The 27,213-nt window shown below is 35.2% G+C and overlaps 1 protein-coding gene across 1 annotated transcript in view; it reads left to right on the top strand.

Moving 5' to 3' along the window:
- TRDN (triadin) overlaps positions 1-27,213 on the top strand; it is a 231,466-nt gene that overhangs the window by 50,718 nt on the left and 153,535 nt on the right. Inside the window, 5 exon segments of the mRNA XM_061989612.1 lie at positions 954-980; positions 15,606-15,656; positions 21,963-22,022; positions 24,677-24,736; positions 26,406-26,465. Coding sequence (XP_061845596.1) covers positions 954-980; positions 15,606-15,656; positions 21,963-22,022; positions 24,677-24,736; positions 26,406-26,465 — 258 coding nt within the window.

Raw genomic sequence — 27,213 nt, 5'->3', positions numbered from 1 at the left:
GAGTCTGTGAACTGAGCATCCTATTCTGAGGTATGATTTACAACTGGCAGAAAGCCAGTGTGTCATATAGTTGAGAAACACAAAAGGTGAAATATGGAGCACCTGCTAAATTTTGGAGAGTGTTCATTTTTATTATTTCATAGCTCCCAAAGCACCTGCAATCTTTCAAGTATTTGGGTGGATAAGTGTTATTGCAAGTAATAAAGCCCTTAAAATACCTGACATACAAAAATTCAAGATCTGAATGCTCACCGTTTGGAAACTTCAGTCCTACCAGCCTTTGGCCCAAGTAGAATTTCACCGATATCCACCAAGAGTGTAAAAAAATCAGAAGACAACTTCCTGCACTGTATCATAAAATCTACGTGCATGTGAACTCCCTGTAATGAGTGCAGTTAAAGCTGCACACTTGCAATGATCATTCAGGTTAACTCCTTTGAATTCCGTGTCCTACATGGAGGTGGAATAACACACAACAGGAATCAAGTACTTATAATTTCTCAACGATTGAGTATTTTTTGCCTTGGATTTCCCTGGAAGCATTGCTAGATTTACAACTTTACTATCCTCCATACACATTTTATAATTTGGAGATTAAACTGCTAGGCCTTTCCTGAAAACATGGAAACATGCATAAACTCAAGCATATTGTAAATTATAGTCACAAGTAAATATTCAGAAATGCAAACACAGTTTTGGATGTTTCCTTGGTTACTACTGCATATTGAATTTACCTACTCTAGAGCAAGGGAAACCTCTATGAGAGATATGTTATGAAAAATCCAGAATCTCAGAATAGAGTGCTTGCCATTTAACATATAAAGAGTGTATTAATTTTGTTTTTAGTTAAAATGAGTCAACTTAAAAAAAAAAAAAAAGTGGGTCTTTGGTTGGTTATTTTTTTATAATTTTAACAACTCTTCTGTGATGTTTGTTCTTTGTTCTTGGTTTAGGTGAAGTGGAATCTTCCCCGAAAAAAGGTTAGTCAGTTGCCTTATTATAGAGGACAGATATTTTGCAACCATTTCAAGGATTAGCTGTATATTTGTGAAACAGAGTCTGTCATTAGTTTATTACTCAAGAAAGTTGGAAACAGTACATTTGCTGTACTATTTGCTGATCTGTGAGAATTCTTGACTGTTTCATTGTTATCCGGAAAGTCTGACAAATATTCACAAAAACCCAATGGGATGACAGAAATATTATTTATACCCTTGCCCTGCATATTGGACTCTTTTTAATACCAATATGAATTACGTGTATGTCTGGATAGAAATAATATTTAGAAATAATAATATAGAAAGAGTATTTAGTGAGAAATAATGGTGAAGTGTTTTGAAAGAATTTTATCCTGTGTCAACACAGACTCCTAAAACACAAACTACTTCTGCATCTTCTGAAAAAAAAAAAAAAACTTCATTATCATTGAATTTTTAAAGCAGGCAAGTGGAAGTAAGATTTAACATCTAACTTTTCACACATTAAAGTTGTTATGTTGAAATATAAAACTTAAGTTCAACTTCTATTAAATCAAAATGAAAATGTACTAGAAGGCTTGAGATATTGATGACAGGATGTAAAGCTTTTCAAAGCTAAAATGTGCTTTTTCTCCAAACTGAGCACAGCTTGATAATAACAAGACATGTAACTAGCCCTATGTGATTTGAATTTGGTATCCATCAAATTCTCAGTAGGTAAATGCCTGTATTGAAGAATCTATCACCCCAGTTGGCACTGAGATTACAATCAAGTTTTCTCAGAAGTTAATTAGAACTGGATCAGGCTTCTATTTAATGACAAATTTTGTCAGTCTCTATAGGACATCCAAGGAATTAATAGGCTTGGAGAAGAGGATCATTCATCTTTCTACAGATGATCCTTCATGTTAGGATTTAAAAAAATTATAAGCAGTGTAGAAAAATATTCCATCCCTCAACTCCATTATTAAGAATCTATATCTCAAGAAGACTGTTAATGATTGCATTGTCAATTTTCCAATGGGTGCAGAATCTAACGATGTAGCACACTGTTGCAGAGATGCCAGGTACACTGGTGAAAGGTATCTACTCACCATGTGCCAGTGCAGCTGACAAGGCTCGGAGTAGTGTAGAGATACTTCACTGCTGGGAAATCTTAATCCATAAATACATTATGGACAACACCATGCTCAACATTGCATAACCTGTGTAATTGGAAATCAAAAAGTTAGTGACCCCTGTTAGGGTTGGACCAGATATACAAAGTAATTAATAGACATTTTGCATATCAAAATGTTAGTAGTTAGATCCACAAAATCAGAATCAAAGTTTTAGGTTACAGAGTTTTCTCTGTTTTCATTTAAATGACCATTTCTTCATCAAAGTCCTTTCCAATCTGTACAGTATTCTTATCTATAGCTTTGTGAATGATCTTTCTTTAGGTGACTCTTATACTTGTGGCATTTGAACAGCCTAGTACAGGTTGGAGAATGAAATGTTAGAGAGTAGTACAGGGAAAGGGACTTGGGGTTCCTGGTGGACAGCAGGATGAGCACAAGCCAGCAATGTGCTCTCATGGCCAAGAAGACCAATGGCATCCTGGGGTGTATTAGAAGAGCTATGGTTAATAGGTCAAGAGAGGTTCTCCTTCTCGTCTACTCTGCCCTTGTGAGACTGCATCTGGAATATTGTGTCCAGTTCTGGGCCCCTCAGTTTGAGAAGGACAGGGAGCTGCTAGAGAGAGTTCTGCACAGGGTCACTAAGATGATGGAGTGGAGCATCTCCGTTATGATGAAAGGCTGAGGGAGCTGGGGCTCTTTAGCTTGGAGAAGAGAAGACTGAGGGGTGATCTCAATAATACTCACAAATATGTTAAAGGCAGGTGTCAGGAGGATGAAGTTAGGATCTTCTCAATGATGTCTAACAATAGGACAAGGGGCAATGGGTACAAGCAGGAATACAAGAGATTTCAGAGAAACAAAAGGAAAAATTTCTTTACTGTGAGAGTGATGGTGCACTGGAACAGGCTGCCCAGATGGGTTGTTGAATGTCATACTCTGGGGAAAGAGACTCATCTGGACGAGCTCCTGTATGACCTACTCTAGATGGTGTGCTCTGGCAGGGGGTCAGACTAGATGATCTTTCAAGATCCCTTCCAACCTTTAAGATTCTGTGATTCTGTGATATGGTGCAGTACACTACTACTGTCTCCAGAAGATGAACGGTTTTATTTTTTACATATAAAGTAAATATACGTATACATATACAGTAAATTTGTCTCAAATTTCACTCAAGAAATATGCATGATTTTTAAGTATTTGGTTTGGATCTAATCCAGTTATTGTGGTATTCATGAATAGAATGAGAACAATTTTGAACATTTTTGAAAAATCCATACCTTTTTTGATGTATGGACAAGCTTTCACTCTTTTGTTACTAGCAGATTTTATGAATGCTAAAAGGTTAGCACAAAATTTACTTTCTAAAGGAATATAGTAGCAAAAAAAAAAGTTCGATAGGATCACAATAAAATTTCCTATAAGAAAAATTCGAGGGGAGTTGTAAGAATACTATGTAGTGATGAAGGAAGAAGAGAAAAGTTCAACAATAATTACAAACCTAAAGAAAGAAAAGATCACCTTCCTAGATATGTAAATTGAAATCAAAGATAGTAAAAGTACAGGTAGTGACAATGGGCTTGTATATGCAACAGGACTAATATCAGTTTTAGAATCCTTTAGAAAGGTTGAAAACATCTGTAAAGTGCTGTTCTCATTACACTTGTTTTTGTCAGTCCAGGTCTTATCACTAACATTTAACTTTAATAATTGGAAAAGAGTGAACATTTGTTATTGTCCAGGGGAAAAAAAAAAAGTGGGTTTCAGTGTAAGTAGTGAACTTTGGAATCTTTAACAATGCATATTCTCAACAAGCTAAAACTGCAGAGTATTTTCACAAAAGTTATTGAGAAGTCTAATAACTGTTTCTTGCAGGCTTAAAATGTTGTTGACTTAATTTCTTTTTAGAACAATGGTTATGATGGGTAATCTTGTTCATTCTTTCAGAGTTCGTTTAATCTTTAGAGTGCAAATAAATGGTATTATTTGACAGATGTCTTTTCCTCTATATTTTGATATTTTTAATATAACTTCTTGTCATAGAACAAGAGGATTGGTTTTGTAGTTTCCTTTTTTGGTGGACATTACTGGCATCAGTTGTGAATTTGGAAAGAACTGAGATAACTGGTGCACAAAATTGAAAATCACAATCTGAAAGTGGTTTTGTTATTATGGCCTGTATAAGCTTAAAAATAATTATTTTGTATATTCACGTTGGGTAGGGAAAAATATACTGACAAATATTTAAGGATTTAGTCTTGCAATTTATAATGTGAGTCAGTTTATCTATTAAACACATAAGAATGGTTACACATGATCAGTTCAAAAGTCCAGCTCTCCCGGTGACTGGCACAGAAGTCTTTATTGCTGTCCAGAAGTAACCAGTGCAAATAGCTCATGAAGCATACAAGAACTGTTAAAAAATGTGATGATTCCCACAAACAGTTCTTCATGCTCTAGACATTTGTCCCAGTCAGAGACTGTCTGACCCATGTTGTCACTGAGTTCAACAGAGACACAATTCTTGCGTGGCCCTGAGCAGAACAACAATAGCAGTAAGTTACTGGATCCAGCTAGGTTTCATGGCAATATTTTGAAGGCATTTTTCTTTCCCAAATTCCCACATGATTAGTTAAATAGCTTTTAGTCTCACTCATCTGTTGTCTTAAAGAAATCCTATATACATTAAGAAATTTCACTTTTAACTCATTTTCACTGAGCAACAACTTTTCCCCACACTATAAATACTGGTCAGGACTCAAGTAAATAAACAAAGCTAACTAGTGCTTTTTTAGATACCACAAAATATCACAGATGTAGCATGGGACTGGTAGAAATGACACAGCAATTGTGGGAGAAGTGCACCCTCACAGGGTAGTCTGTGACAAATAGAATACTTTAGGATGTTTAAAATGGCACCAGAGGTCTATTAAGGTTCTTACACTTGAAATTCTTCACTAAAAGTGTTTTCAAAAGTTTAAAATAACAATATTTTATATATATATATATATGTAAATAACAATTTATCATTACTATATTTCAGACTATAGTAAACTATTAGATAGTGTAGCATATCTAGAAAAATGTCCATTGATGGCTAAAACGGCTAGCTTTATTTTTTGCTATACTGAAATTAGAACAGCTTATTTTATCATTTAGAAGTCATTTGTTATACATTAACAAATCTGGAAAAAAAGGAAGAACGCAATTTTTTTTTTTTTTCTGGAGGCAATATTCACATTCAGGAAACAGTTTCCAACTAAACAATTGAAAATGAGCTAGAGAATAGAAATTCAGAATATCATAGATGCAACCTGAAAACTGAGTTGTCAATGTGATTGTTATATGTGTCTTAGAAATTAATTATGCATTTCCATTCATCCCTAAAGTATGTATCTATCTGTACTGGTAATGTCTTCTGAATTCAGCATCTTTTTATGTTGCCATATGGTAATGTTCCCTTTTCAGTGTACAAATTGCTATTATAGATCTCTCTAAAAGGCTTTCGCTGTCTCTCTAGGCTACACTTTACTACAAAGCATTTTGCATATCTTTGTGTAAAGTACACCCTGTGTTAAGAGATGAAAATCATTGATTGATTCAATTCTCAGATGTTAAACTGCTTTTCCAGATATGTATTTTTTGCCTTTTTGTGGCATCCATTTCTATTATTAATGTTCTTTTAACAATCTCATCTTGTTTTACTTACTCTGATCAATACAGTAATAGCATATCCACTATAAAATAGAATTTTATTATGTAAGGAAAACATTTTCCTTATTACCCATATGAAGCAAAGCAATATACCACTAAGGAAAAGGGATGTTCAATTATAGTTCTTTTGCCTTTTGAGGAAGAGTGACTGGTTTTCAACTTGATTTGAAAAAAATTTAGTTGAAACTTTCCAGTTTTCAAAAGAATCATAGAATCAAAGAATCATAGAATGGTAGGGGTTGCAAGATCATCTAGTCCAAACCTCCTGCCAAAGCAGATCCACCTAGATCAGATCACACAGGAACACATCCAGGTGGGTTTTGAAAACCTCCAGAGAAGGAGACTCCACATCCTCCCTGGGCAACCTGTGCCCGGGCTCTCTCATTCCTTATAGTAAAATAGTTTTTCTTTATGTTTAAACGGAACTTTTCCTGTTCCAGCTTCATCCCACTACCCCTTGCCCCGTCACTAGATACAACAGAAAAATTGAAGCCTCAGCCTCTTGATACTCATCATTTAGATATTTGTAAATATTAATGAGATTCCCTCACAGTCTTCTCTAGACTAAACAGCCCCAGTTTCCACAGCCTTTCCTCATAAGGAAGATGCTTCAGTCCCTCGATCATCTTGGTCGGCCTGCGCTGGATTCTCTCCAGAAGTTCTCTGTCCCTCTTGAGCTGGGGAGCCCAGAACTGGACACAGGACTCCAGATGAGGCCTCACCAGGGCAGATTAGAGGGGGAGCAGAACCTCCCTTGACCTGTTGGCCACACTCTTCTTCATATAAAGAAGATATAGAGAGGAATTTGAGCCACAGGGCTAGTAAGAAACAAGGACAAAAGTGTAGCAGCACAGAGGTTTGCAGCTGCTTAAGCTATTATCGTAAGTCAAGCAAAACCTTTGGTGAAGCTATCCATGCTACCTCTGTCGAAATCTTCATTTGTGTCCTAGTAATGAAGCCCTGGGAAGTTTCTCACTCCAACAGAGGAGGGGAGATTTAGACAGATGTTTCTCTGTCTGGGAGCCTGCCATCCCTGAGACAGAGTAATGCCTGATATGGGAAGTCAGAGAGTCTTCCAAAACTCAGTTAAATCCACAGCAACAAAATTGAGGGTCCTGCATGTTTCTGATTGAACTCAGATCCCCACACAGCTACTGCTGGGCCAAGGAGAGGATGTAGCAAGTACAGCTCAATGTTCATGACCCACAGAAACAGTACCTCTGTTCTACATGCCAGACTCCTAAAAAAGAGATCTAGAAGTGACTGAATTTATAGGAATATATGTTTACAGATTAACTAATAAATTAAGGTAGGATCTGAAGAGCTGTCATTTTCAATCCTGAGTAGAGGAACTGTGGCTAATCTTTTGATTTCTTTGAAAATCACAGCAACCCTAATGAATACACAGGCTGCCCAGGGAGGTTGTGGATTCTCCTTCTCTGGAGGTTTCCAAAATCTACCTAGACATGTTCCTGCGTGATCTGAAGCAGGGGGATTGGACTGGATGATCTTATAGAGGTCCCTTCCAACCCTACTTTTCTGTGATTCTGTAATTCTGTGATTCAGATGGGAAAAGATTTCTTCGATGTTAATCAAGATTTGAGATTTTATGTATTACTGTACATATAATTTTGCTCTACTTAGATGTCTACAAGTTTTGTCTGCATATTTCTGCATAAAATTGCGTTTAATTAAATGCAGAATCTGATAAAATTGATTATGAAAAACATAATTTAAAACCACTCCAATAACATCTTTTCATGCTGGAATCCCTAGAGAAACATGTCATGACAATTTTACTTTCCACAGAAAGAAAAGCCTGGTTTTGATCACATAGCTCTCTTTCTGATTCATTTGAGTTAGGGATTTTTGGGTGGTTTTGGTTTTGTGGATCTTTTAAATCAAAGTCCAATTAGAATTCCTTTTATGATTAAGAACCAAGGTACAGAACTGCAATCTGGGAATGAAAAAAAGTCTTAATATATTTCTATCTTTGGAATAACTATTACTCTTATCTAAAAAAAATGTTTAGGGTTGAAGATTCTTTCCAAAGCCCAATCATTAAAATTCCTCCACATTCCTCAGGTTGCCTATAGTCTTCCTGAAGCATGCCAGTGTTGCTTACAAGGTAATTATTCAAAGATAATTGCAACTACCCTCCTTCCCTGAAAAACCTTTCTGTTAAGATATTATATTTCTGCTGCAAATGGAAACCTTCAAAGACGTTCGCTGCTAACAAAAAAAAAAAAATCAATTAAGCTATAGAAAGAAGGGGAAAAAATGGTTATGTATTGTGTCAAGTTCCATTTGCCTTAGTAAACTGAAGTTTTCATCCTTGGTGGAGGATGTAGTACAACTTTTAGATCTATCTCAAAAAAATAAATCTTACAAGAGATATGTAACAGCTCCCATGTTTATAGCTAATACTGAAGCCTTGGGGACTTCTATCAACTTTCCCTCTCATCATAGCTGTATCACATAGTTATCTTACATAGTAATATAATTATGAACTTCTATTCACTCTTAATTGCTAAAGCTATATCATTCTACAGCAAAATGACTGCTCAATCAAATAGCAATACGGAAAAATGTGTACATGTATAGTTGTCTACTATAAAGAGAAAAAAAGGAGTGGAATTAATTCAATTTAGAAAGTTGGAGTGTGTGAAAGTGGTTTATAATAAAACTTTACACAGGTGGCTGGGATGTTTTGCTGTTATGAAAATAACATGCATTGTTCTGAAAACATCTTCCTCTTAATTCATTTATTCACTATAGTCTTGTAAAAATATGAGATAAAACATCTTGAAATCAAAGCACTCCTCAGTATGATGATGAAGATGTCAGCAGGTTAAGTAAAGTGAATTTCTATTATAGACCAATGAAACTGCAACAATATGGAAATAATTGAATATCTGTTGAACTGGAATCTAGTCTATTTTTTTTTTCATCCTATTGTGGCTTTATAAAGGCTTAGCATATATTTGAAAAGCCATGTTAAATCCCTCTAGTCTTGGAGGAACATAAAGGCTACTTGTTTGCTTATTTGCTACTCAAGATAGGTAAATTGTCCAGAAACATTTGAGGATCATGTTCTCTGTACCTCTGACAGCTGTTTAGTGATCTCAAAGTATGAGTTAGAGGAATAAAAGCAAGTAAGGTGAAGGAGCAAATATAATACCAAAGCAGAGAGTTTTCATCAGTAAGAACGACAAACAGTCTTCTGTGACCTCTGTCAAAAATAATCATACAGAAAAAGAAACAAACGCTATATAATTCTGCAAAATATAAAAGAGAAAAAGAAAAGAAGAAAGTAACCTTCATTTGCACTCTAAATTGTAGTTGTCATTTCCAAAGAGATGGATAAACGATTCTGAAACCATACTTACGGGCACTGTGTCCTGGTATCTCACATACTGGGTGAACACAAACCATTTGGCATTTTCAGCAGTAAGAGGCAATTCATCTCCTGTCATATTTTCAAGAAAGATCTTACAACACTTGACTTCAGGAAAAGTTGTTCTGTACCCTAACTTGAAGTGCTATGATTCCTCAGAGCAGAGCAAGATATAAGAAAACACTGGGGATAAAACTATGCTACTGGCAAGCTAGTAGGGAAGTCATCTAAAGTAGTCATATGTGTCACTCAGACTTTCTATTGCTGAATGCTTGTATCTAAAGCCTTCTGTTACACTCTTTTTGATTCCTGGATATAGGTACAATATACCACCTTAAATTCCTCAATTAAATAATTCCTGTTGTTTTTATCTTGTGTTTTCTTCTGGTGCAAAACTTGAAGGTTTTTTTCCTCTAGAGTACAGCTACATGATGGATTAGTAGTTAGCTGGAAGTTGCTCTAATGCACAACTTCCTTTAGTCTCCTCCTAGCCCCATAAGGATAACTGTCACCCTCACCACCTGGTACTATCTAGATTAAAAATAGACATCAGCTGCACAATTGCAAATTTCTCCTGAGGATACCAGCAGCAAGAGAGTTGACTACAATTCTTCATACAGACAGCATCTAGAAACATAGTCAAAATGACATCCCTCTCATCTTTTAAAGCTCTTAATACCACTCACTCTTGCCCTCAGTATCTCTTTCCACCAACTCTTCAGGATAATCAGCTGCCTGCTACCAATTAGCCTTGATAAACTAGCAAGGATATAGCCCTATTAAATTGCTGGCAATAGCTGTAAGACTTTTAAAGCTGAAAAGTAAATTATTAACCTCTGGCTCACCAGGACTCTGAATTGGACTAATTTTCCTTCTCATGCTTAGATATTTGTGAGAGAAAGAATATCAAAGCCTTGAAGTTATGTATTGTGTTACATGTAAGAGATCATGAGAAAGATGACCAACTGACACAACATGCTTAGAAAGAACAATGTATTATCATTTCAAGTGAAATTCCATATGTTTGATTATATCCTTAAAACATCAGATAAAAGAAATCCACATTCCATCCTTACTGCAGTATGTCAGTAGAAGCAGGATGGCTTTAAGCATGAGAGGATGATATTGAATGCCAGGAATCAGAGTTAAATTCCCAGTTTTTTTCCTGACTTTATGGGTTACATTGAGTAAAACATTCTTGTGTTTCAGATGGGGACAATAATCTCTTTTTTCTTACTTTGCCTTTCATATAATTAACACTTTTTAGTTGTTGGTTTGGTTTTTTTCTTAAGATGTATTTCATCCATAAGACAGAAACTCATCAAAAGGTGAGATCTAGAAGCTGTTTTAGCAATGTTAGATTGCTATTCACCACTTCATCCCCTAAGAAAGCAAAAATCAAGGCTGTACTTTCCCACTAAGGGAAGAAATGTAGCCCTCTTAAAGTTTAAACTCCTGTGTTTGAGAGATTGATTATTATATTGCGTTATAACTCCATGTGATACCTAAAAGCTCATGTGTGCTGAGGGCTGTTGGTGCTGTCACTATGATACCTTTAAAGCAGTTAAGAATGATGCTATATATTTCACTATGTTAAAAAATGGAAATAACAAAATATCAAAATTGGAAACACAAGAGCAGATGAAGAAGGGAACTAACTCTGTTTCAGGAACCAGGAGAATCTCTTCATGTCCTACCATGAGGACCTGTGCTCTTTGTTCATGCTGATGTAAAATGCCACAGTTCTAAATCACTAGCTCACACAGATTCAGGGGACTCAGGGGACTGTAATTTTCTCTTTCTCCAACACTGATCTTTCTGAAGCTGGGGCTTTTCACTGTGCAGACAGTGCCAGGCTGTCATTAGACATAGAAAATTAGCTGGGTGAGATTGGGGAAAGCTAGTGTCCAAACTGCATGTTCAGCAGGGATTTTCAGTAAATTTGCCTGCAATGCTGATCCTCAGCTGATTGTGAGGGCCTGCTTTGGGTCAACAGGACATAGATATATCATCCTACTAACAAGATAGTTGAATATATTTTCTTTCAGCATCTTGAAATGGTCAGTGAGGAGACTACTAACTTCCCTTCTTGGAGTTATTTAAAATAATCACCCTGCATGTTCTATATATCTGCACCAGATCCAAGATCTTAAAAAGTTGCTGTCAAGCAGTATCCATATTTAAGGAAACAAAGTACTTATCCATTCAAAACTCAAGAAACACAAGGGGAAAGATAATTTTTCATGTCTGCTTGATAACTGAAGAAAACAAACAATGAAATACAGCTTTTAAAATACGTACTCCTTTACAATAATTTAATAAACTGTGCTGTCATCTCATAAAGAATCAGGATGGTTGCTGTGGTTACAAAGATTATCCTTGCTGCTGCTTGATTCTGTCATTTTTCTAAACATGAATTCATAATAGTTAGGATTTATTAACACATTGTGTCACATTGATAGAGATAAATTACATGCTTTAAACTGACCATGTAACTCTTCTATGATATTATAGCCACTTTGTCAACTCAGCAATAAGATATGAAGTGATAAGTAGAAAATTAAAGCTATTTGTCATAAAAGATGAAGCAGAGAGTAACAAAACTCCAAATAATAATAAAAAAAAATCTTGAATAATCTAATGCATTTCTTTATCTAAAATATTTTGGACTTAGAGTCATTGTTTTTTGTCTTTTATATTGATCAAGATCAGCCTATATTGCAGTAGGTTTTTGTGCTGGTAAAATTTATATTTTAATGTATTGGAATTGATGTGTTACAGGCTGCAATTTTTTATGACTTTCCAAAATATAATGGGAAGCCTGTGAAGAGATCTTAATGATGGCACACTTTGCAATATATAAAAATGTACATGCACAAAGTTGTGTATTCTGAAGATGTACTTAATTTCAGTGAATTTCTGTAGGATTTTTTTTGTGATGTGCAGTATCCTCATTGTAGCAGCAAGTTAGATGAGATTTTTCAGTGCAGCTTTCTATAAAGTACCTCTCTGGGTACCCTACTGAAGCACTCGTGAAAGGTGAGCTTCACTACTAACAATATGAGGCTGATTTAGATGACTAGATCTACAGTCATTGCTCCATATATATTTTGCAGTCAAACTAGCAGTAAAAAAAATCCCTAAACACACAGTAATTTTAAAAGCTGCTTTTGCTGAGTTTTGAGGGTTTTTTTGGTTTGTGGTTTGATTTTTTTTTAATATATAGAAGAGGTTTATACTTATTTTTTCAAGAAAAAGAGGCCTATTTTCTGTAGTGAGACACATAATAGGTGATGGGAACCCAGCAGAGATGGGACATCTTAGAGCAAGCAAGGAGTATGCACCTGTGTAGATGACTCTGCCTGAGGAATGTGATTTATCACTTACTGGGCCATATTCATCTCTGTGTAGGTTGACCTCTTGAGCTGAGAAAGATGTGTCTCCACTGTATGTTGCAATGCAGAGAAGTGACTCAGATTTCTTTCGGGGTTTGGAGGCATTCTGGAACAGCAGCATGGAGAACCACTCAGATGTGCTCAGAATTAGGAAGCAATGCTCTAGCTATTCTTATCTTGTGGCATTTGTACCACTTATGCTACCTAAATAAGCTTATGCCTCCCTTTTAAGCAGAATAGGTGGGAAAAGTGGGAAAATCCAGCAACTGGGTTCTCTCAGCCAATAAAAAAAAATTCCTCATGTAGTTGCAGAAAGAAAAATAATCCAGGTTCGAGTGAAATACAGTAAATATATATGTTATGATTTCTTCCTAATAACAAACTTTGAGGTTTATAAAACTATAAAAAAAGCACACAGCCAGGATTCAAAGAAAAACATAAAAACTGAATGAAAACTCCTTTTAGCTTAATAATAGTGTATAATGAGATATGATATCATACCTTAGTGGATAATATTGATAGGTATTTTGGTCTTTTTTTACCCTATGTATTGATGAAAAAATGTCCTCTCTATCTGAAGGTAACATAGGCTGATGCCATAGAATAGTTATATTTCTTGCAAACCAGATGCAATTATTAATTCAGACAACAGTTACTAACCAATTAAAACATTCTGTATTTATTTTCAAGGACCTATGGAAAGATCAGTCTTGAGAAGGGAAAATGCCATTTCCTACTGGATCTCTTTGGCAATGTGCATCCTGTATGTACAACCTGAGCAGATAATTAAGGGTATAAGTGGAAGATTTCAGTTGTCTTCAATAGCTCCTTAGGGTTGAGACGTAATGTGCATAACTTTTTTTCGGTTGGATTAATTTGGAGGAAAGTGTTATTATTTAGACTCTGCAGACCAAATCTAATCCTAAAACACAGAGAGGCATCTCCCATAAAGTCTAGTGAGATGTGCATGTGTTTTTATCAAAGACTAATTTGATCCACTGTTTTATACCATTTTCCTACTGCAGGAAATATGTGACCTACTCTAGGTAGTCCTAGATGATCTTTCCAAGTCCCTTCCAACCCTTAAGATTCTGAGATCATAAAATCATAAAATGATAGGGGTTGGAAGGGACCTTTAGAGATCATCTAGTCCAACTCCCCTGCATAACCAGGTCAATCTAGATCAAGTCTCATAGAAACATGTCCAGGCAGGTCTTGAAGACCTCCAAGGAAGGAGACTCCACAAACTCCTCGGGCAGCCTATGCCACTGCTCCGTCATCCTTATAGTGAAATAGCTTTTTCTTATGTTTAAATGGAACTTTTTGTGTTCCAGCTCCATCCCATTACCCCTTGTCCTGTTGCTAGATACAATAGAAAAAAGGGATGTCCCAACCTCCTGCAATTCATCATTTAAATACTTATTAATTAGAACCCTCCTCAGTCTCCTCTTCTCTAGACTAAACAGCCCCAGTTCCTACAGCCTTTTCTCATATGTAAGATGCTCCAGCCCCATGATCATCCAGAAGTTGTCTGCCCTTCTTGAGCTGGGGAGCCCAGAACTGGACACAGTACTCCAGATAAGGCCTCACCAGGGCAAAGTAGAACTACCTCAACCTGCTGACCACACTCTTCTTGATGTATCTCAGAATGCCATCGTCTTCCTTTGCCATGAGGGCACATTGCTGGCTCATGTTTAGTTTATTATCAGCCAGCACTCCCTGGTCTCTCTCTGCAGAGCTCCTCTCCAGCAGGCCAATCCCCAGCCTGTACTGGTGCAGGGAGTTGTTCCTTCTCAGTTGCAGGACTCTGCACTTGTCCTTGTTGAACCTCAGGAGGTTCCTCTCTGCCCAACTCTCAAGCCGGTCGATATCCCACTGAATATCTTTTGAGGAACACAGTCTTTTGAGGAATCAACCAGTCCTTCCAGTTTGGTGCCATCAGCCAAATTGCTGAGGGTACACTCTGTCCCCTCATCCAACTCGTTGATGAAGATGCTGAACAAGACTGACCCTAGAACAGATCCCTGTGGAATCCCACTGCCCACAGACCTCCAACTCAACTCTGTGCCATTGATCACTCAGTCCTGTGATTCTGTGAAATATGTGCACAGTGCCATATACCTGACACTCATGTATAGTCTCTGTGACTTTATTATGTATCTATAATAAGAAATGACCTTTTAATTTCTAGCACCATATGAAACAATGCTATGTAAGCTTGACTTAATTCTGGTTTTCTTTTTCTCAAATTCAATACTTTACATTTTCTATTTTATCACAATAAGAACAATGGGAAAAAATCAGTTACAGAGATATATAACAGTATCAATGTCAGAGGTGAGGAATGTTGTTTGAAAGATAAAGCATAGCAAGGGCAGATAAATACTGTACCACTTTCTCTTCTAACAAGGCAGTTCTTTGTTACACAGTATGATTAAAATGGGTCATTCTCCAAGACAACAATGCCTGACTTTATCTCTGTAATTTGTATAGAGTATTGAGTTTAGCTCTTATTGTGTATTGGAGTTACCAATTCAACATGTGAGGTTAAAAAATGTAGAAAAGGTAAAAGACCATTTTTTTCTTCCAAAGGTAATTTGGAAAACATAAAATATTAATCCTGGTAAATAACTCACGATACATACAGAAAAATGTTTAGTAAAACCATTTTTTTCTGAGTCATGACAACATAGTTTACTGTACAGCTGTTACAGATCAGCAAACCTATTTCTTGACTTTAAAAGTAGATGTTTTGCTCAATTAAAAACATAATTTTTATTAAAGTTATCACTTAAAATTAGAATTTTTGTTCATGTATTTTCTTCTGTGTATGTATATAATATACAACTTGTATATAATTCTGAATATGAAGATGATAAAGCCATAGCTTTGCTGTAATATTTGAAAGTTATTTTTTATTATGAGAATGCATCTGTTATTTTTGTGGGTTTTTTGTTTTTGTGTTTATTTTAATATTGACAACTCTGCATTACATTGTTTTCAGAAATTCATAAAGAGAAAGAGGAGAGACATGAAAAACGAACACCACTAAAGGGTATGTTTGTTTTTTTTTGTCTGTTTACCTAAAAATATATATGCAATATATAGTGTGTTTGTTAACTACATTTGTTACTACTGTTTGGTCACCAATGTTATATTATAGAAACATTCAAAGATCAGTTGTCACAGTCTGTAAATGATCAAAAAGTCATTATATACCTTAGCATTAACAAATACTGTCAATTTATGTTTGTGTGGCTACATTGTAAATGCACATTCATAATAAGATTCTTCTGCCCAGACTTATCCAGAAATCTTTTTTTTTTTTGTAGCAAAGATACAAGAAAGTAGAGTGCAGATGAAGTTCCTCTGGTGCAAAAGGTGTGAAGTGTGTTGAATAAGGAAGAAACCAAATTTATCGGCTAGTGGGTGCCATCCAAGTTAGGAAGTTGTAGTTAACAGTGAGCCAGGTGTCTATCAGAGATAAGAAAAACTTTACTTTTAAGAACCCATTATTTTTCTGACTGTTTTTTGGTACTTTCCAAAAATCCACAGACACAAACTGGTCTGGTTTTCAGAAGTGATGTACACAAAAAAGTTTCCTGGGGTATATGCAGATTTTTTGCCTAAAAAAGCCTTCTCTGTAAAGGTTGGGCCACATAAAATTTGATTAACATCTCTGGTGAACCAGAGCTGTGATTAGTAATGGCAGGAGGAAGTAAGAAGGAAGCTTATTAAAAATAGAGTATGACCTCCCTCACACAGTTATATTAGTTTCTGTATATATTCTTTATATGTTTTTATAGTATTTTACACCTCTAGTGCCAGCTTTCGAGATCTGTGCTAATCAGGGTCATCTGGAGTGCCCAGAACTGCTTCCCAACTACTTAATATATCTTCTCATATGAAAATGAGTTTTTTAGGGTACCAGTGGGCTAGCCAGGCAATAATGAATACAGATCCATTAGTGAGGAATCCCAGTAAAGGTCCCTCTAAGCATAGAATTCTAAAAAGACAAAAGTTGCAGCCTTGACCAAAATCACCTCTTCTCTACCATTTCATCTATACAGAAGTGGATTACTTTACATAGAAGAACATTAACACTGCAGAAATGATTGCATAGAAGCTCTAAGATATGCCAGAAAAAAAGCATTCGGGTGTTATTAGTTAATGCCCTTAATGCATATGTCTGATACTGCAGTCTTTAATTCTAAAATCATTTATTGAGGCAGAGGACAATTTTTTTCTTATTTTTCATTTTCATATTTAGTCTCTAAAATGTATTCTGTACATATGAGGAACAATTACAAAATATTGTCTGATCTCAAGCTAAAGCATGATAAAGGCATATATCTTTAGGGAGTTTTATCTTCTAAAGTACCTCTAGGAAGCATCTGCAAATACAATCTTTAATTGTTTTCAATTGGAAAAAATCTAGAGGTAAAATTTATGGTTTTAATAGAAGTAAATACCCTAAACAATATTTAATCCTCCCTTTAAAAATGTAGGGACACCAGAGTTTTTAAAAAACCTATAAGTATGTTTTTGAATATGCAAACCTCCTGAATCCAAGCCCAAGATTTACAAGGCAGTGGCGTTTGATCCTCATATTTAAGAAACTGGACCAAAATATGAATTAAAGAATTGTTTTTTCCCCTGTACTCAGCTTTTATGAGACCACATCTAGATATTTTATACAGCTCTTAGCCTCTCAGTTCAGGAAAGCAATCCTGGGGTGAGTTCAGTGTGGGGACACTGCAATGATCATGGCTGGGGTAGTTGCCCAAAGGGGAGAGGTTGAGGGATGTGGCTATCTCAGCCTGGGGCAGCTGTTTTTTGAGTCTATCAGTTTGTGACATACAGAATGCTATAATTGCTATTCCTAGCAGTGAGTAAGAAGTAAACATGTAATATTTTGGCAGCAGGGAAGAGCAATAATAATATACATTGAGATAAAAGTACACAACTTCTGTGTAGTGGAATGTCCAATGATAATCCAAATGGACTGATCATTTCTGATTCTTATGGAAAACTGATATTAACAGTGAAATGAATTGCCCTGCATTACTGGGAATTATATCTTATTAGAACAGGCATTGAGAAGGAATGGGAAAAGGTTGATCTAGTGTGTCTTCTCATAAATGCACTTCATTAATACATTGCTTTTGGAGTGAAAGATGGAAGAAGGCAACAAGATGATGAAAACACTACCTCAGACATGCTACCAGGACACAGCCTTAAATGAAGTTGTTGTGATTTTAGGACAGATACTGGTGTGTGTCTGAATTAATGCTAACCTCTCTGGGGTTTTTTTTTTCAGAAATTCTCTGAATTCATTCTGATTCGACAAATAGATTGCAGGCCCTTCAAATACCTCATTTACTATGCCTACCATTTATCTTTCACTCCTGTCTCTATTGACTTGTTATTAGGGCCATAATGATAATGTAAATATTAAACATCACAGAATAAAGCTGTCTATGTCTTAGCATATGGATGTGTGAGATTATAAATACAAAATTAACATATTTCCAGAATTTAATATGGAAGACAAGGTAGTTGAGACAGCCAAATAGGGTCATAGAGCTGGACCACATAAATCCACTGTATACTAGAAATCCACATGAGCTGACAAATTTAGCAAGTTAAATGGCCTATTTATGTTTGACATAGGGGTTGTCTAACCCTGTTGTAACTGGGTAGGTTCAGAGGCAAGACACTTCCCCCTTCACAGGTAACTGAGGTGGTTTGTAATGAGCCTCATTAATTGCTGGGATTTCCTTAGATTGATATGGACATTGTGCCCTGTGCCTCTCTCCAGATCAAGCCCTTTCATTTGGAATTTTTTGTTGGGGTTTTTTTTGGTTGTTTGTTTTTGGTTGTGGGGTTTTTTTTGTTTTGCTTTAGTTTTGGGGGGTTTTTTTGAATGTTTCATCAAAAAGAATTAAGTTATAGCCATCTAAATTTACCTTACCTCTGAATAAAAGCATCTACACAAAGATTTAATGCTTTCTGACTAATGCACTCTAACTTCATTGTATTAGCTCATTTATCTTAACTTTCTTGAGTGTTTCTATGTAAACAAGCACTTAGCTGAAGCAAGAGATCTCTGCTTCATGCTTACTGTACTCATCACCTAGCTTTATATTAAGCAGTAGACCTTACTTAGCTGGAAACTATTTTTACTTCCCTTAGGTATGGAATTAGTGTCTTCTTATTACATTTCCTCTTTTTGCACTTGCTTTTTTGGGATGGGGAATGTCTCTGTCTCAATCATTTAATGAAGAAAAACTATCACATCCCCCTTTACTATGTCTTCAACTTAATACAAACCAAATATACTGCTAGATGATTGAAAATTTGGAAAAAATTGTTATTTATGCTGTGCTTCTTGGTTTTAATTTTATGTGAAATAGATAATAATTTTCTTATTAAGTTTGGAATGATTGTGAAATTACCTTAAAATTTTCCATTTTTAGATTATTTATAAATTTACCATATTACAATCATTGAGGATGAAATTCTTCATGCTCATCTTTTTGCCTCAGGCTGAATTTTTATTCAAAGTCATATAAAAATATTTCAGCAATTTCCAAAATCTAGGTTAGTGAAAATTAGGTTGGGGTGATACATTTTTTTCCATGCTAATCACAGTTCATTCTGAGTTTATGGTTTTTTGTTATTTAGAAGGAAGTCCAAAAAGATTTCTTTAAGTTGTTGGAAAAATATTGCTTACATAATTGTTATAAAACTAGTTTTACTTTTTTTTTTAATGAATCCAGCATTTTATTAAAATAAAAAAAAACAGAAAAGTGATCTAATTACAGTGTGCCATAAAGCGAATACAATGGTTGAATTAAAGTTAAATAAGTAGTTTTAGTTCCTTCATTTTTCAGCTGAAAAGGACTTGACTTCTCAGCCTTAAAAACATTTTTGTGTGCTTTCTCTTTGTATTTTTATATGCAAAATAAGAAAATCATATTAACTGAAGTTTGTTTCACAGAAACAGTATAATATGGCATTGGCTTATTGCTAAAACTAATGCTTGCAGCTAAGTACTGAGGACTTCAAAAGAGGCATATATCAAGCCTTTTAAAAAGAAACAGATATCCAATTAATTAAATTTGGTAGAGATGGGTAGACAGTGAAGTATTTTTTATGACAGAGCTTTTAGAACTACATATGCAGCTGAACATAAAAACGTTTCCGGTAGGAAAAAACATATTTAAGTTTGGCAAGTCTAAAGCTTCAGTATACTTTGGTGACTCTGCTGCACTGTGATGAAAGAGTTAAAAATGGTCAGTCATCATAGCCCTGAAACATGAACCCTTGAATTTTTGGCAACATCTGCCCTCTGGATAAGATTCTACACAAAAGCTATAGCTCTGACAGTGTCCATAAGAGGTAAAGGTAAATATTACAGACTGAGATTAGCAAGGTCTGATGCTACAGGGATATCAACACACAGGATATGGCTCTTGTACACCCAGGGATTGCATTCAGCCTATCACTAGGAAGAGAAAAATAGCTTATGCTTATACCAGCATGGTCTCTGCTTATCCACTTTCCAGGCTCTCTGCCCAGATACATCAAGTTACTTTTATTTCTCAAGAAGGAACCAGTTGATCTCTTCTCTCTGTTTTTATCTTGGAGTCCACAGAAATATTAATATATCATTGCATGTTAGCCATTTATGCCATTTTATTGACGTAAAGAAACCTTAAATTAGGGTTTTCAGTTTGCTTCAAGGTCTGCCTACACTCACTTCAGTTGGTGTCATTCAAAACTCATTTTGTGGAGAAACTGGGATAAGTTAAAAGAAAAAACTAAACCACAACAGCCTCCATTTCACAAGTAAGATGTTCTGTATATAAAAACAACCTTTCTGATTGCCAGTCTATTCTGCATAGTTCAGCTATATTTTTTGGCACAGAGACTATGAAGGCTTTTGTCCAATGTGCAGAAACTCATGTTTCCCTAACATTGACCACCGCAGAGCTATTGTTTGCAAAACTGTGTTATTGACTGAACCAAAACTGACAACATCCTGGCTTGAAGTGTTTTGCACAGAGATAGCATCTGCCAATACAAATATAAGAGGTAAAAACATGTTAGAGTTCTGCAAACATATTTAGTCCAAGTTCTATACAGTATAAGGAGACAGGAGACTGCTTTTCCCTGGTATAGTAGTAGATATCCTAGGGAAAGTAAATGTGTTACAGTCTGTAATTAATTCAATAATGCATTGTGCTGGTGCTGCTGTATTCTTCACAGACTGTTTTCTTAGCATAAATTAGCTGTCCACATTCCTTAAGGGCTTTGAAAAATCTCCCTTCAATCTCTTTCTGTTGCACTGCTAATTTTCACCAATAATTTACCTGTTACGTATTTATGTGATGCAAACTCATGCAAGACATAAGGAAATTAGAGAATGTTTGGAATAATTTTTCTTAAAGACACCGATCTATTTTTTAATAAGGAAATATTTAAAAAACAAAGAAATGCTTACTCCTCTGTGAAATGACACTTACTGCAAAACTGGTGAAATGAATGTATGCAAAAACAGCACTGTGTTTGTGTATAAAGCTCACAGCTGTCTTCTAATAAGACTTGTATTTTCCATTATTTACTTGTTGACAAAAACTTGAACATTGCAAACATTTTTTTTCCCTTGAAATTGCAAAATGCTAGTCTTTTAGTAGTAGAGGTTGCCAAGGAATATTTTTATCTATCTAGATCATTAGGATGGTAAATGAAACCATGTTCAAAAATATGATCTGAAAGTTGAGTGGGCAAAAGAGTCTGTAAAGATGCATGTTTGCCTCCTTCTAGTAAGATATGTGGTTGATGTTTTTAACAACTGCTCTTCCTGAAGTTACACTCTGATTAAGAGATGTTTTCTTGTTAATTGATCCACTGGCTAAAGTAACAGCTAAAAATAAAGAAAAAGAAAAAAGGCATGGAAAGCAAAATGCTAGTCATTTTTTTTAAGAATAGAAAGCAATGTTGTCAAGGACTGAAAATAATTCCCTCTCTCAGAAATCTTGGAGTAGGAGTGCGTGGGTAATGGGACAAAAAAAGATGCCATAGATCAGGTTAAGGCTATTGAATAATCACTTATTTTGGAAAAACATGACCTACCATCTGAAGGCTTATTCAAGAAAAAGTATCTCTCTAGGACCTGGAATTAAATATTGACATTTAGAAGGTCTATACATCATATAGTAACTGTGACTCAGAGATAAACCGCATTATTTGCATTTATAAATATTTTTCCTGAATCACTTTGGTGAAATGATAAGTGTGTATAACACCTCCAGGTTATAGATTTATTGTGGATTTTTTTAATTATTATTTCTAGTAATTCACAGAGACAAATCCGAAAAACAAGAAAAGGTTGAGAGGAAGGAACCACTGAAAGGTATGTATTCAGCATTTGATGTTATCTTTTTACCACTGGTTTAAAATAGCCTAATCTCTTGACTTTCAGACCCTTCTTGTAAATCCCAGTCATGTTTAAGGATGGAAGAGGTGTTATGAAAGTCAGCTGGAAGGCGAATGATGATTTTAAAAGCACTTTGAATTCATCACTCTGAAGAAAGGCTAAAATTATATTCAGAGATTAATTAATAAGTTTTTATTGTATTATTAACTTATATAAAAGATGCCCAAAGCATAAATAAGTATTGGTTTTATTCTTCTTGAATAAATCCTAACGTGATATTTGTCTCTGAGAATATTTCTGAGCAAAACATAGTGAGCAAATTATAACATACGCAGTATGGTCCCTGTAGACATTCTGCTCCAGAGACCGTCCTTAGAAAAAATTTCCCCAAACTCGTTTCAGAGATATTGAAAAGAGGATGTTAGGGAAGATTTACTAATTTTCTGTTGATCTGTGTCAAGAAAAAAATATACATCTACAAATTGTAGGAGTTAAAATCAGGATGCTGCTTCCTATCCACCCACGACTCAAGAGTTAGCTCTGGGCTCCAAGAGTCACCATTTCATCTACCTCTTGTAAGAGACTTTTTGGCAAAAAGAAATTTTGTTGATGCACATCTACTTGTCAAAATATTTTAAGCCTCCTAAGCATGTATTCTTAACATAATAATGTGATTAATGAAGCCTCAGGCTGGAAGAAGAAACCCATTCCTGGAAGAGTGAACAGGCCAATGGTCATACTAAATCACCAAAAAAAACGGAAGACATCCAAAAAAAGGAAGACTTAATATTCAGCCATGACTAATTTGTTTCAGACAAAAAACATGAATCTCAGAACCCGACTGAATGTGCACCTTTCAGAAATCTGTGTTTGACTAGGCTTTGTCTCTGTTTGGAGCTTTTCTAGTTTGTGTAAATAAACACATTGATTTAGCAAGACTGACTTTAGAGGCTAATGACAGGCACATAATTTCAGGTTTCTGATAGAATGAATATTTATTACTGGAAAAGGCAATGGTGGTAGCCAGAGTTTTGGTGTTTTTTTTCCTGAGATTTGGAGAAATGACAGAGAAAAAAATTTAATGTTCCACATTAAAACATGAATATGTAATTAAGACTTCTGTTATTTTTGTGGAAAGCTTGGGAAACTCAATCTGATTTGACAGGAGAAAAAGTTTCTTAGAACAGGGAAAAATGGCCTCAACCAATCTCAGATAGCCGATGAAGAAGGTTCTACAACCTTAACTTGTCATAGCTCATACTAATATTTTGTCTACCTAACCATATTTTATCTTAAAGTAAATGTATTACTTAGCAATAGTTTGCTAAACAAAACTACAATTGTTACTAAAACGCTACTACCTGTAGATATTCTCTGTATTCACTGTACATTGCTAAAAACACCCTACACATTATATTTTAAAACTATGACTATAGCTACATGTCTTTCTAAGGCCTATTTCATTGTAGTGTGAATGAGAGACTCCAAAATTTCACTGCATCCATGTCTTTTAACTGCTTATTTTTTACTTTAAATCCATTCTCTTTTAAATATTTAGATAAAAGAGAGAATAAATGACATCCTATTCTAGTTCCTAATCAACTTCTGTCATGAAGTTTAGGAAAGTTATCTAATGACACAGAGAATAATTAGATGTGACTCAGTCATCTGTGTCAGGAGCTCATTCTCATGTACTTCATCACGAAATTGCTAAAAAATGTGAGAGCCTGAATATTTCCTACCCTTCTTAAATTGCTTCCAATTAGATATAGAATTCAGAATACTGTAAAGAAGCTTCCTTATTTTCTCATGTTTGACAAAGACACTTTTACTGAAATGAGAAGAAACCTCCACAGGAGTTAAAGTTAGCTTGCAGTTTCACACTTGATTTTTATGAAGTGCTCTAAAATCCATATATTTATTTCCCGTTGTCTAGAAAATTGTCGTGTAAAATCCTAAGAAAAATGATTGGAAAATATTATGTGAATGAATAGACAAAATGATACAGCTCACACTGTCACAATGTTAGCTTTTACTTTGGACATACTCAACATCTAATTATGGCTCTGAGATCATCATTGCCAGGGACTGATCTCAGCTAGTGTCCATTATTAGCTATCTGTATCCATTACTAGCTATCCCTATCCATTACTGGTTATCCGTTTCAAGCCAGCTGGCAAGTGTCATTTGTGTATGTGATGCTTTTATACTCCAGGACTGATTCCAGGGTTTTTACGAGTTTCTAAGCGATGGAGTATAGGACGGCCCAGGTGATGTCCTCTTTCTAGCGAAGGCAGCAGCTTTTACTGTGAGCTCTGTCTTAGTCCTTGGAAATTTTCTGAAAATCTCTCTTCAGGAATGTACAGACAATTGCAAGTAATGATGCTGCTGTAGTAAACAGCTGAGGCATGTTAGCATGGTTTGGACGGTAAGCACTCTGTTCACATCCATGTCATATGATGTATGCTGTGCAGATATGCGTGGATTGACTCAAGAGTAATACACTTTGCCATTTTGTCTCCCAAGGCTTATCTTGGTAGAATTATTTTTGATTCTTAAGTTTTTCTTCAGTTTGGGGTTTTTTCACTTGTTTTTTTAATGCATGTGAACACATTTTTCTTATTTCCTAGTGACACATAAAGACAAACTGGAAAAACAAGAAAAACCTGAAAAAAAGGAAAGACATACAGGTAATGATTTAGTGTCAGAATTTGTTTTACATTTTGAAGTACCCCAGAAATAATTGTTTATTTGACTTCTATTTATGTATCCTCTTGAACAGAAAAAATGTTACAGAAATTTATGAATAATAAATATGAGCTTCATATGAAGGCTTGCAGACTAAGTAGCATTCTGTATTTCTTCTGCATATTTGTTGCTTTTTGGGTTTTTTTTGTTTTTGGGTTTTTTTTGTTGTGTTTGGGGTTTTTTTTCTGAGGAAGGAAGATAATCTATTTTGTACTCTGGATTAGTATAATCTCTCAGTAATCTCTGGGTATTTAACAGTCACAGTAAGTATGGTTGCTAAGAGAATATGGTCATCCAAGAAGGATGGAAACCTGTTTAACAATAGTAATGAGGCAGACCACTTAAAATTTAGGTTTAAATACAATACTGGGTGGGGCTGTTGCATAAGCAATGAAAATGGCAGGACTGATTCTTTAAGTAGTTCCTTGCAATAAATAGGTGTCTATTGCTGCTTTATCTTCTGTAAATCTTGCTCTCTTTTGAAACACCAGCAGGAGGCTGGAGAGTACATAGCAATGTTACATTTTTTACTAATTTTTTTGGTATGTTCTTAGTATAAATTCATATTCCACAGTCAAATAGGCAGCTGAGTGGTTTCGCATCCCTGATCCCTGCAGGGTAGCTCAGAGGATATGAACACATACAAATATCAGCTCTGCAAGACCATAAAAAATTAGCAAACCAATGCTCAAATAGGTGAATATTCCAGACTACACAACACTTGGTGAACATTGCACAATTCAGGTGTGTTCTGAAACCTCAGACAGAAATCTAGTCACTACAGTGCAGTTTATTTCAATTTGTAAAATGGAAATTAAAAATAAACAAAAAGTCCCAAAGAGCGTTAGTTATAATGCTATGGCAATTAGATTTGTAATTAATTATAGTGTTTAATCATTCATAGCTGAAAAAAAAAACATTGGTTGCTATGTGGAGCTTGAAAATCCTTCAGAAATAAACTAAAGTAATAAACAGGAAAGCTCAAAAATAGTAATAATGCAAAGTAAATCAATAAAGGACAATATAAGCAAAACAAACAAAATTTAATGGTAAACAATATAAATAAACATGACCCTTCTCGACTGACTTCTTTCATGGGATTACAGTTATGCCAGAAAGGCCATTTCTTCCCCAGCCAGTGTCAGAGACCTCAGAGATGGTAGATGAGTTTTGAGTTGCATAAGGTGTTTTGGCATCAACAGCAGACAAATGCAGCTGAATCAGTCTTTCTCATTCTTGACATAGATAGCCATGATGTATAGTTGTGTTTCTTGATCTTTTTTCTCCCTTTTTATAGGGTAATAGAATACTTTTAATTAGGAAAGACTTTTAGGATCATTGAGTCCAACCACCAACCTAATACCAACATAAACCGTGTCCCTCAGCATCTCATCTATGTGTCTTTTAAAAGCGATGGTGACTCCACCGGGTCCCTTGGCAGCCTTTTCCAGTGCTGAATAACCCTCTTGGTGACAAAGTTCTTCCTAATTGCCAATCTAAAGCTCCCTTGATGCAGCTTGAGGCCATGTGCAACTTGGGGCTATTTCTCACTTTAAGTGCAACATTTCTCTTTTTGAATTAGTCATTAATGTTGTTATTATTTATTTCTAGCTGTTCACAAAGAGAAACCTGAAAAGACAGAAAAGCATGAAAAGAAAGCACCTTCTAAAGGTAATGCAGGTTATTGTTAGATGTTATACAATTTTAGATTTTTGGTGCATATTGTATAGTTTGAGAGAATATGGACATAAGTATTTAAAGTATAAAGCTCTTCTAGTCTATGTTATAACTTTTTTGATGCTCTCAGTTTTTGCTTGAGCAGGTCTTGATCAGCCCCTGAGGAAAGTTTTGCTCAGCATATATTTCTTGCTTAGGTCTCTTATTTTGATGCACAGTGGTAATTATGACCAATATCTTATGTGGCTAAAGAAATAAGCCTATGACTATTATATTTGCATTCCTTGATGTGTTTTCCTCCGCTATGGGATTCAGTAATTTGCCTGTAAGGAAACCTTTCTCTTGTGTATAAGTTTTCAATCTAGGGCAGATCTGATGCAAATGTGTTGACTATCTGAGTCTTCCACACATCCAAAAATAGATTTTTTACTTCTTCTCTTTATTTTTTTTGCAATTACATATTTATTTCAGTATATGATGTGTACTGTCCTCATGGCAGACTTGTCTTTGGTGAAGATTTACATATCTACTAATTACCATACATATTCTGAAGCTATATCAAGTATGAGACGTTATTTTCAGTATTGTTTTGACTGATAATTCTTTCTTTAACTATGATTTGGATAGGAGGATTTAAAAATCCAGTCAGCTTCCCATTTATGTCCTGTTATGCCATTTCTTAAAGACTAACATTCATTATTGCTTGGCATTTGAATGCTTTTGCTCTAGGGATTATTTCTTT

The sequence above is a fragment of the Colius striatus genome, chromosome 2, assembly GCF_028858725.1.
Source record: "Colius striatus isolate bColStr4 chromosome 2, bColStr4.1.hap1, whole genome shotgun sequence".
Lineage (NCBI taxonomy): Eukaryota > Metazoa > Chordata > Aves > Coliiformes > Coliidae > Colius > Colius striatus.
The sequence above is the reverse complement of the archived record's forward strand: the minus strand, read 5'-3'. Positions and strand labels throughout refer to the sequence as shown.